At 42.1% G+C, this 12750-nt stretch overlaps 1 protein-coding gene across 6 annotated transcripts in view; it reads right to left on the bottom strand.

Annotated features, from left to right (window-relative positions):
* The window catches only part of SYTL3 (synaptotagmin like 3), an 88267-nt gene that overhangs the window by 10590 nt on the left and 64927 nt on the right, over positions 1 to 12750 (bottom strand). For all 6 annotated transcript variants that reach the window (XM_027082266.1, XM_027082241.1, XM_027082248.1 and 3 more), the window contains exon 10: positions 5273 to 5451. In XM_027082266.1, coding sequence (XP_026938067.1) covers positions 5273 to 5451 — 179 coding nt within the window. The remainder of the gene's footprint in view (positions 1 to 5272; positions 5452 to 12750) is intronic.

A 12750-nucleotide genomic window follows, 5' to 3' on the forward strand; every position in this document is an offset into this window, starting at 1 on the left:
GCCACCAGGGAAGCCCTTTACTGTATTCTTTTGTGTTTAGTTGATTTTCTGTGGTGAAATGTTCAAATTCCTTTCTCAATTGTTTTGTTTTGGTTTTTGTTCTATAGCCGTTTTCTCTGTGGTTACCAAGGGGATTACATTTAATATCCTAAAGTTATAACACTCTAATTTGAATTTATACCAACTTAACCTCCGTAACATACAAGAGCTCTACTCCTTCTCAGCTCCATCCTCATCTGTCCACTGCTGATGTCACAAAAATACATCTGTATATATGTGTGACCAAAAACACAAAGTAAGAATTCTTTTAAATGCATTAGTCTCTTAAATTATCTCGAAAACAAAGTGTGGAGTTACAAACCAAAATGACAATAAGAGACCAATAATCTTTTAAAATGTCCGAAGTCATATAAAAAACAAAAAGTGGAATTACTTACCACTGTTACAATAATACTTGCTTTTATAATTGCTAGTGTATTTGCCTTTATTGAGCTCTTTATCTTTTCATGTCTTAAGTTACCATCTGGTGTCATTTCATGCACTCTCTCACCTTTTGTTTAGCTGAGGATGTTGTAATTTCTCCCTCACTTTTGAAGAACAGTTGTGCTGTGTTTGTTTTTCCTTTTAGCACCTTGAATATATTGACTCACTGCCTTCCGGCCTGTAAAGTTTCTGATGGGAATCTGCTGATAATCTTATTGAGGATCCCCAGTACATGACAATGCACTTTCTTGCTGCTTTCAAGATTCTTTGTCTTTCAAATGTTGGTTTATAATGTGTCTCAGTGTGGGTGTCTTTGAGTTCACCATACTTGGAGTTCAAAGAGCTTCTTTGATGTTTATATTCATGTCTTTCATCAAATTGGGGTAGTTTTCAGCCATTATTTCTTCAAGTATTCTCTCTGCCCCTTGCTGTCTCTTCTCCTTCTGGGACACATGTTGCTTATGTTGGTCAACTTAATGGTGTCCAGAAGGTCCTTTAGGTTCTGTTTGCTTTTCTTTAATCTTTTTTCTTTCTGTTCCTTAGACTCAGTAATTTCCATCATCCTATCTTCAAGTTCACCTATTCTTTTTTTTTAAATTTATTTTTGGCTGCATTGGTCTTCGTTGCTGCGCATGGGCTTTTCTCTAATTGCGGTGAGCGGGGGCTACTCTTCATTGCAGTGTGAGGGCTTCTCATTGCGGTGGCTTCTCTTGTTGCAGAGTACAGGCTCTAGGTGCATGGGCTTCAGTAGTTGTGGCACATGGGCTTAGTTGCTCCATGGTATGTGGGATCTTCCCGGACCAGAGCTCGAACCCGTGTCCCCTGTGTTGGCAGGTGGATTCTTAACCACTGCGCCACCAGGGAAGCCCACCTGTTCTTTTACCTGCTCATACCTACCTTTGAATCCCTCTAGTAAATATTTTGTTGTTAAGGTTTTCTATCTCTTTATTGATATTTCTGTTTTGTTCATACATCATTTTCTTGAGTTTCTCCACAGCTTTCATTAGTTCTTTGAGCATCCTTAAAACAGTTGTTTTCAAGTCTTTGTCTAGTAAACCTACCATCAGATCTCTTTCAGGGACACTTTCTGTTGATTTATTTTTTCCCTGTGAATGAGCCATACTTTCCTGTTTCTTTATATGCCTTGTGATTTTTTTTGTTGAACACTGGACATGTGTCTAATAATATGTTAACTCTGGAAATCAGATTCTCCCCCTTCCCCAGGGTTTGCTGTTTTTTGTTATTGGGTTTTTAATTGGGTTTTTCATAAATTTATTGATGCAGACTGTCTCTGTGCCAAGGATCAGCCTGAAGTGTAAAATTAAGATCATCTCAGATCTTTTCTGAACCTGAACCTTTCCCTGGGCATGTGTGGTCACTTTTTAATTTTCCTTGTATATACAGTTACTCTTGAATGTCGCGGTCTGTAGTATCCAGTTCCCAAGAAGGGAAAAAAGAGAAAAATGAAGAAGGGAGTCAAATAAGGGCACTGGCCCTTTAAGTACTTTGTAAATCACTTCAGCCCAAGGAGGAGGGGATTGCAACAATGAGGGGAAGTGAAACAACAATGGCTGCCTGCCGTTTTTTTTGGTACCTCTGCAATAAGAACCAGCAATCAGAGAACAGGTCCCTGATATTTGGAGGACAGGATCCTTTGCCCATCTGGCTCCTACAAGCTGTGTTCAAGGTGCTCTAGGAACACATGCACAGCTGTCCGCCAAGGGGTTGGGCATAGGGGGGATGGGTACTTAACACTGTGCTAAGAGCTGGAATTGACTGATATTAATCTCAATTTACCATCCAAGACTTCCCCTAGGAAGTTGAAAGCCTTCAAAAGACTCCAGAATTCCAAAATAGTTCCATCAGACAGATTCTGCCAGTGCAGCTATCTACAGGGGGAGATGGATTCCTGAGGCCTCCTACTCCGCCATCTTTCAGAATCCTCTCTTGACCATGTGTTTCCTTTACAAAGTATTGAGTTTTGTTCTAGCAGGCATTTCACTTACTGGAAACTCAGTTTGATCCTAACAAGGATTGATTTTGCTTAGTTAGGGTGGGTTAGAGAAGCCCTAATACTAAGCTTTTCTTTTCTGGGGTCCACTCAATGCCCCACTCCACTTTGACTGGTCAGAACGCCAATCCTGGGACTTCCCTGGTGGCACAGTGGTTAAGAATCCACCTGCCAATGCAGGGGACATGGGTTCGACCCCTGGTCTGGGAAGATCCCACATGCCACGGAGCAACTAAGCCCGTGCACCACAACTACTGAGCCTGTGCTCTAGAGCCCGTGAGCCACAACTGCTGAGCCCACGCACCACATCTACTGAGCCCACATGCTACAACTACTGAAGCCCATGTGCCTAGAGCCCATAGTCCACAACAAGAGAAGCCACTGCAGTGAGAAGCCCATACACAACGAAGAGTAGCCCCACTTGCCCCAACTAGAGAAAGCCTGTATGCAGCAATGAAGACCCAACACAGCCAAAAATAAAATTAAAAAAAAAAAAAACACACCTATCTTTCCCAGCACTGTGCAACTCCCAGATTTTTCATTCAACTTACGACCCTCCAGCAGCTCTCCTCTGACAGACCTCATGAAATCTTGTATCTGAACAGCTTAGTATTTGGCCAAAGCCTCAAGGGATCCCTATGTGGATTTTAGGTCTACTTCTCTATGCACTTCCCACCTCACCTGCTTAAGAATAATATTTGTTGAATGTTTATTATGTTCTCAACACTGTTCTGAAGACTTAATACGGGCTAATTCAGGGAAACACCACAACAATCCTTTGAAGTAGGTGATAATATAACCTCCATGTTACAGTGAGGACACCAAGATATGGAGAGGTTGAATAACTTATCAGAGGTCAAACCCTGTAGAGAATTATGGGAGAGACCCAACATGCTTGGAAGGTAAAGGATTGAATAAATGGAGCTGATGGATTGGAAATGAGTCTGAAGAATGGACAGGATTGCAATTTCCACTTATGGGAGTAGCATAGGGGAAACAGTCTCAGAACAAACACGGGAAAAGCCTCGTATTTGGTAAAAGTCAGGGGATCGTTTTGGAACAGTGACTATTCCAATTTCTCCAGAGCAGAAGGTACAGATAGGGGAATAAAGGACGACTGGAAATACAGGAGGAATCTGTTATGGAGAACCACAGGTGCTATAGTGAGGCACCTAATTTGTCTGGCACTGAGGAGCTACTGAAGATCTCAGAGCAGAGGAGAGTTTGATTGGACCAACAATCCGTTCCTTTCGCCTAGCTGGTCCTGAAAACAGTATGCTAAAAATGTTCCATGGTGGGGGGAAAAAAGAAAAGAAAGGCCAAAATGTGGTCCGTACCTTAAACCATGCACAGAAAATCAATTCCAGCTCTAATATGAAAGGATCTAAGTGGGAAAAAACTCTAATAGAAGAAAACAGAGAAGAACGTATTTATAACCTTCAGGTGGAATTCTCCTACAGACTCAAACAGCAGACATTTTAAAGGAAAAGAAGGATAGATTGGACATTAAATTCTTTATAAGAAAAGTCATCATAAACAATGTCAGAAAACAAGTAAAGCTAAGAGAAGACATGTGCAATATGTAGAACCAATGGAGAATTGTCTTGAAAATGGATTTTTAAAAAGCCAAACCCCTGGGCTTCCCTGGTGGCACAGTGGTTGAGAGTCCGCCTGCCGATGCAGGGGACACGGATTCATGCCCCAGTCCGGGAGGATCCCACATGCCGCGGAGAGGCTGGGCCCGTGAGCCATGGCCGCTGAGCCTGCGCATCCGGAGCCTGTGCTCCGCAACGGGAGAGGCCACAACAGTGAGAGGCCCGCGTACAGCCAAAAAAAAAAAAAAAAGCCAAACTCCTGTAAATAAATTTTTAAATGACAGACAATTCGATAGAAAATTGGACAAAAGATATGAAATGGGGAGTTCATAGAAGGGGAGTGTATCTTAAGTGATTAATTCATATATATAAGGTTGCTCATCTTTGTTATTAATCAGTGAGATGTGTGTTAAAATAATGAGACATTTCATATCTACCAACTGGAAAAAAATTAATCTCTTTATGGATTGTGTGAGACAGGATTTTAATTTTATTTTTCCTACACGGAAAATCAAATTTCCCAGCACCATTTACTGAAGTTCATCTTTTCTGCATTGATTATTAATAGCCTCTTGATCATTTAAGTTCCCATGTATGCTAAGATCTGTATTTGGACTTTTGATTCTGCTCTATTGACCTCGTCTATCCTTGCATCCATAACAGATTGTTGGAATTACTAAGCTTTTTTTTTTAAAATTTCATTTATTTTTGGCTGTGTTGGGTCTTCACTGCTGCACGCGGGCTTTCTCTAGTTGCGGTGAGTGGGGGCTACTCTTCGTTGCGGTGCGCGGGCTTCTCATTGCAGTGGCTTCTCTTGTTGTGAGGCACAGGCTCTAGGCGCGTGGGCTTCAGTAGTTGCGGCACGTGGGCTCAGTAGTTGTGGCTCATGGGCTCTAGAGCACAGGCTCAGTAGTTGTGGCACACGAGCTTAGTTGCTCCGCGGCATGTGGGATCTTCCCGGGCCAGGGATCGAACCTGTGTCCCCTGCATTGGCAGGCGGATTCTCAACCACTGCGCCACTGGGGAAACCCTGAATTACTAAGCTTTATGATAATTCTTAACATGTCCTTTTATTTATATATATATTTACAATTACCTTGGTTATTCTTGGACTTTCACTTTTCCATATGAACTTTAGAATCAATATGTCTATTATCATATGCCAAAACTTAGAGAAACTTACGGATTGCACTTTTTCTTCTTTTCCTCCCCATAGGCAAGGTTCTTACAGGCCTTGATGCATATTTCTAAAGAACGAGTTCTGAAGCAGTAGCGAATGGCAAGTTCTATCTCTCCAGTGACATTTGCGTTGTCAAAATTGCCCATCTCTGTACAAGTGCTGTTAATGCTAATTAAACTTCCCTGAAATCAAGAATGACAGATATAATGTTACTTCACAGTTAATCAATGTTTTTGCAGTTCTGCTTTCAAGATAGCAAATAAATCAAAATTTGTACAGAGCATGCGTCCTGACTCATGGTAAGTTAGTAACACACCAGCCAGCTTGTACTTTGCAAAATAAGTTGCCACACACTCTGTCTTAAGGAGACGAGGAGTCCTCAGAAGGGCCTGTCTTGCCCAGATACGGTGTTTGCCTAGCAGTACGGGTTGCGCAGTCTCATTCTTGAACACAGACCACTTGGGAAGCAGCAGACTGTCTCCCGTGCAGTTCTGCAAGGCTATATCTCCAAGGGCGGATAATAACCCCATGGCAGGAAGAGCCCTGGGGAGAGCAGCGCGGTGTCGGGGGCCGAATGACCGGGATCAGAGGGTGCTGGACTCAGAGTCCAAGTGGGAAAATCAGTCCTGTTCTCACTGGGTTATGGTGAGGCGTACGTGGACGACAGTACATACGATATGCAAAGACAACAATAAACTGTGTTTAAATTTTTAATGGGTCCCCAGAATGACCAACAGAACTACCACCGTAAGTTAGGGCACCCTGAGCTGAGGTGATGTGGAGAAGTAGCGCAAGTGACAGAACCAACCGCCTCGTCACTGTTAAATTTGCTTAGGAATTTGCCACCCTGTGCGTGCAACCAATCTCAGTGACGACTCTACAGACAGAGGGAACCCCACGTGATTCCCACTTTCCCAACTGGTTCCTCGACACCGTAAAACGTCCCGGAAACAAGCTAAGAAGAAAGCACGAGTCTCTCTCACTAGAGAGAGATCAAAACAAAACCAACTTAGAGGGCCCTGAACCTGAACTAGCTCATGCCAAGAACCCAACCACGTTCACCACACCCAGTCACTGGCCCTGAAAAATGTTATCCACCAACAACACCCATGCAACTGTTGGGAGGGGAAACAGTTTTTAAATTTCACACACCCGGAAAGGCGTGGAGTGGTGAGACCGCGCGAGAGTGCAGACAGAAGGTGACTTGGCAAGAGGTGTGAGCTGCTTAAGAAAAGCTGAAGGTAGGTGTTAAAAGTTCCGATAATTGACCTGCACTCATCACGGGACTCCACCCCGGGCTACGTCGGACTAAACTGTACTACACTGTACACCAACTCTTGTGCCAAGAACAAGTAGAAAACTGAATTGAACGACAAGCAGCTTGAAGGCACTGTAGAGCTACCGGGACCGCCAGGGTGCCAGGGTCCACGATACCAAAGAGGCATGCAGTCAGGTGAGCCTGACGTCCTGGCTGTGTTTCCCTCCGAGGCATCTGTCGGTAGGTGAGCAGTACAGGCGGAAAGGCTGTGAGGCTCCGGAGCTGGGCACAGTGACCAACCCAAGTGCTGGGGGCTGTGAAGAAGTACAGAACTTGAGGAGAAAAGGGAGACGCACTAGGTGAGAGGGATGCTCAAGGCTGCTTTTCCCCTCAAGGTCTTTGCTGAGTTGGAAGCCGATGCTAAGAGGCTGAGTAGTTTAAAAACACCTTCGGAAGTTTCGCCTTACTAGAGAGAAGAAACTGGAGTTCAGGCCCACCACAGAGGAGGGGCCTGGTCAAAGTCCAGACCCTCGGCTGGGACCCCTCAAAGGCTTTCCTCCTGGGAGTCCGAGTGCCCTGGAAGCGGACCAGTCCTCCCAAAGGCTGAAACTCAGCTCTGAATGAGCTCAGTGCCGGATGGGCAAAGACTCCTGGCCTCCACCCTGGCGGTGCGCTGGAGCAAAAGCAAGTCTCCCTGAAGGACGGTCACATCCATCTCTCCCATTCGGCTGGAGCTCGAGGACAGCAGGGACCCTGCATGTTTCTGCCCTCTATCAACTCTCCAGCGCCAGCTCAGAGCCTGGCTCATGGTAAATCCTCAAGAAACATTTATGAAATGAATAAAGAAAGCGCATGAAGTATTTTCATTTAAAAAGTTGTCTCTGTAAATGTTATGGCATGATGTGTTGTGTCCCTGTCCTGAAGGAGCAGTAGACTTGAGGTAAGAAGACTCGGGTGATAGTCCTGACCCTGGATGACTTTAGTTACATCCCTTAACTGCAGATTCCAGAGGGAAAATATTTTAAAATAAAACTACATGGGGACTTCCCTGGTGGTCCAGTGGTAAGACTCCACACTGCCAATGCAGGGGATCCGGGTTAGATCCCTGGTCTGGGAACTAAGTCCCACATGCTGTGTGGCATGGCCTAAAGATTTAAAAAAAACAAAAACAAAAACAAAAAAAGCAATAAAACCTATATGTAGGCACATCATAAAAAAATTGCTGAGAATCCAGGACAAAGAGAGAAAACTTAAAAGCAAAGGCAAAAAAGCTATGTTAACTTCCATGGAAGAAACAATAAGGGCAGGAGAGGGTGGGGTGCAAGCACTGCTGGGGAGACCGGCATCTTCTGTTCGGGTGGGGAAGGAGAGTCGTGTGGGTGCAGACTCTTTTGGTATCAGGAGGATTAGGGAATTCCAGGCTTGCTCTTTTTTTTTTTTTTTTTTTTTTTTAAAGAAGTGGGAAGGGAGGTTTATTTGTTAAGAATGAGGAAGAAACGTGGGGAGAAGTTTTGAAAATAGGTTTAAAACGACCGAAGAAGGTGTGAAAATGATTGTTGTGAGAGCAGAAACCTGAGTCGCCCAGAGAAACGCATCAGGATGGCTGGCACTGTGCGTGCATTTGGAGCTGGTGACACAACAGGGCAGACCTAGTCCCATGCACTCACACTGGGCATTAGGTCTGCCCTACTGTGTGCACAGCGGTGCAGGTGCAGGTACAGAGAAGGTGCACAGCTGGCTCATCTAGCTTGGCGTCCAGAATTAGAAAGCATCCAGGAAGCACTAAAAGTACTCATCCTTCATTTTATAAGATAAGCAGAGGTCAAGACAGGTTGAGAACACATTCATAGTAGGGGACATTAACACCCCACTTTCTCCAATGGACAGATCATCCAAAATGAAAATAAATAAGGAAACACAAGCTTTAAATGACACATTAAACAAGATGGACTTAATTGATATTTACAGGACGTTCCATCCAAAAACAGCAGAATACACTTTCTTCTCAAGTGCTCATGGAACATTCTCCAGGATAGAGCATATCTTGGGTCACAAATCAAGCCTTAGTAAATTTAAGAAAATTGACATCGTATCAAGTATCTTTTCCAACCACAACGCTATGAGACTAGATATCAATTAAAGGAAAAAAAATTGTAAAAAATACAAATACATGGAGGCTAAACAATACACTACTTAATAACCAAGAGATCACTGAAGAAATCAAAGAGGAAATGAAAAAATACCTACAAACAAATGACAATGAAAACATGACGACCCAAAACCTATGGGATGCAGTAAAAGCAGTTCTAAGAGGGAAGTTTACAGCAATACAATCCTACCTCAAGAAACAAGAATCATCTCAAATAAACAACCTAACCTTACACACCTAAAGCAATTAGAGAAAGAGGAACAAAAAACCCAAAGTTAGCAGAAGGAAAGAAATCATAAAGATCAGATCAGAAATAAATGAAAAAGAAATGAAGGAAACAATAGCAAAGATCAATAAAACTAAAAGCTGCGTTCTTTGAGAAGATACACAAAATTGATAAACTATTAGCCAGACTCATCAGGAAAAAAAGGGAGAGGACTCAAATCAACAGAACTAGAAATGAAAAACGAGAAGTAACAACTGACACTGCAGACATACAAAGGACCACTGGAGATTACTAGAAGCAACTATATGCCAATAAAATGGGACAACCTGGAAGAAATGGACACATTCTTTGAAAAGCACAACCTTCTGAGACTGAACCAGGAAGAAATAGAAAACATAAACAGACCAATCACAAGCACTTAAATTGAGACTGTGATTAAAAATCTTCCAACAAACAAAAGCCCAGGACCAGATGGCTTCACAGGCGAATTCTAACCAACATTTTGAGAAGAGCTAACACCTATCCTTCTCAAACTCTTCCAAAATATAGCAGAGGGAGGAACACTCCCAAACTCATTCTACAAGGCCACCATCACCCTGATACCAAAACCACACAAAGATGTCACAAAGAAATATCAGGCCAATATCACTGATGAACATAGAAGCAAAAACCCTCAACAAAATACTAGCAAACTGAATGAACCAGCACATTAAAAGGATCATACACCCTGATCAAGTGGGGTTTATCCCAGGAATGCAAGGATTCTTCAATATACGCAAATCAATCAATGTGATACACCATATTAACAAACTGAAGGAGAAAAACCAGATGATCACTTCAATAGATGCAGAAAAGGCTTTCGACAAAATTCAACACTGATTTATGATAAAAACCCTCCAGAAAGTAGGCATAAAGGGAACTTACCTCAACATAATAAAGGCCATATATGACAAACCCACAGCCAACATTGTTCTCAATGGTGAAAAACTGAAACCATTTCCACTAAGATCAGGAACAAGACAAGGTTGTCCACTCTCACCATTATTATTCAACATAGTTTTGGAAGTTTTAGCCACAGCAATCAGAGAAAAAAAAGAAATAAAAGGAATCCAAGTTGGAAAAGAAGTAAAGCTGTCACTGTTTGCAGATGACATGATACTATACATAGAGAATCCTAAAGATGCCACCAGAAAACTACTAGAGCTAATCAATGAATTTGGTAAAGTAGCAGGACACAAAATTAGTGCACAGAAATCTCTTGCATTCCTATACACTAATGATGAAAAATCTGAAAGAGAAATTAAGGAAACACTCCCATTTACCGTTGTAACAAAAAGAATAAAATACCTAGGAATAAACCTACCTAAAGAGACAAAAGAGCTGTATGCAGAAAATGATAAGACACTGATGAAAGAAATTAAAGATGATACAAACAGATGGAGAGATATACCATGTTCTTGGATTGGAAGAATCAACACTGTGAAAATGACTCTACTACCCAAAGCAATCTACAGATTCAATGCAATCCCTATCAAACTACCAATGGCATTTTTCACAGAACTAAAACAAAAAATTTTACAATTTGTATGGAAACACAAAAGACTCCGAATAGCCAAAGCAATTTTGAGAAAGAAAAACGGAGCTGGAGGAATCAGGCTCCCAGGCTTCAGACTGTACTGCAAAGCTACAGTAATCAAGACAGTATGGTATTGGCATAAAAACAGAAATATAGATCAATGGAACAGGACAGAAAGCCCAGAGATAAACCCACACACATATGGTCACCTTATTTTTGATAAAGGAGGCAAGAATATACAATGGAGAAAAGACAGCCTCTTCAATAAGTGGTGCTGGGAAAACTGGACAGCTACATGTAAAAGAATGAAATTAGAACAGTCCCCAACACCACACACAAAAAAATAAACTCAAAATGGGTTAAAGACCTAAATGTAAGGCCAGACACTATAAAACTCTTAGACGAAAACATAGGCAGAACACTCTATGACATAAATCACAGCAAGATCCTTTTGGACCCACCTCCTAGAGAAATGGAAATAAAAACAAAAATAAACAAATGGAACCTAATGAAACTTAAAAGCTTTTGCACAGCATGGAAACCATAAACAAGACAAAAAGACAACCCTCAGAATGGGAGAAAATATTTGCAAATGAAGCAACTGACAAAGGACTAATCTCCAAAATTTACAAGCAGCTCATGCAGCTCAATATCAAAAAAACAAACAAACAAACAACCCAATCCAAAAATAGGCAGAAGACCTAAATAGACATTTCTCCAAAGAAGATATACAGATTGCCAACAAACACATGAAAGGATGCTCAACATCACTAATCATTAGAGAAATGCAAATCAAAACTACAATGAGGTATTACCTCACACCAGTCAGAATAGCCATCATCAAAAAATCTACAAACAATAAATGCTGGAGAGGGTGTGGAGAAAAGGGAATCCTCTTGCACTGTTGGTGGGAATGTAAATTGATACAGCCACTATGGAGAACAGTATGGAGGTTCCTTAAAAAACTAAAAATAGAACTACCATACGACACAGCAATCCCACTACTGGGCATATACCCTGAGAAAACCATAATTCAGAGTCATGTACCACAATGTTCACTGCAGCACTATTTACTATAGCCAGCACATGGAAGCAACCTAAGTGTCCATCGACAGATGAATGGATAAAGAAGATGTGGCACATATATACAATGGAATATTACTCAGCTATAAAAAGAAGTGAAATTGAGTTATTTGTAGTGAGGTGGATGGACCAAGAGTCTGTCATACAGAGTGAAGTAAGTCCGAAAGAGAAAAGCAAATACCGTATGTTAACACATATATATGGAATCAAAAAAAAAAAAAAAAAAAAGGCTATGAAGAACCTAGGGGCAGGACAGGATAATGACGCACAGAGAATGGACTTGAGGACACGGGGAGGGGGAAGGGTAAGCTTGGATGAAGTGAGAGAGTAGCATGGATTAATATATACTACCAAATGTAAAATAGATAGCTAGTGGGAAGCAGCCTCATAGCACAGGGAGATCAGCTCGGTGCTTTGAGACCACCTAGAGGGGTGGGATAGGGAGGGTGGGAGGGAGACGCAAGAGCGAGGAGATATGGGGATATGTGTATATGTATAGCTGATTCACTCTGTTATAAAGCAGAAACTAACACACCATTGTAAAGCAATTAGACTCCAATAAAGATGTTTAAAAAAAAAAAAAGGTTGAGACCCACCCAAAAACTGCAGGGCAAATCAGAAGTAGAGCTGGAAGCGGGCCTTTGTTCTTATCCCTTGGGCCATCGACTAATGGTAGTGTCTCCCGAGTAATTCAACTGCTATCTGCTTGGCCAGGGAAAGTGCAGCCTCAGATAATGAGAGGACTGCAGAGCACTACCGCATTCCCTCAGAGATAACTTAGGACTTCGCCACCACTGCCCTGGGACGGTTTTTTCTGCTTCTATTTTCCCTGTAGACAGAGCAGAATCTTCAAGCAAGTTGAACCTTTGAGCAGCAAATGGGTTAATCAAGAGGTCGCAGCCCAGAAGAACAACTAAGAACTCAGCCTGACTTTATTAGAGCCATGGGCTCTGTCTGGTTGTGAAAGAAAAGTGAATCTGAGCAAAAGCGAAGGAGAACTGCTTTAGTCAGGCAGGGAGCATTCAGCGACTTTCTCTGAAGGTCACGAGTTATCTATTATAACCGTAAGCAAGGTCTGATGCCCTTTGATTTTACAAAAGCAGACGTCAAGGAAAGTCAACTGAAACCACAGCTATACTAAAAATACATAAATAAATCTTGATCCACAAGAGCACGCGGAGAGCATTAG

Source organism: Aethalodelphis obliquidens, unplaced genomic scaffold (genome assembly GCF_003676395.1).
Source record: "Aethalodelphis obliquidens isolate GAN/ISIS:26980383/991018 unplaced genomic scaffold, ASM367639v1 scaffold3, whole genome shotgun sequence".
Taxonomy (NCBI): domain Eukaryota; kingdom Metazoa; phylum Chordata; class Mammalia; order Artiodactyla; family Delphinidae; genus Aethalodelphis; species Aethalodelphis obliquidens.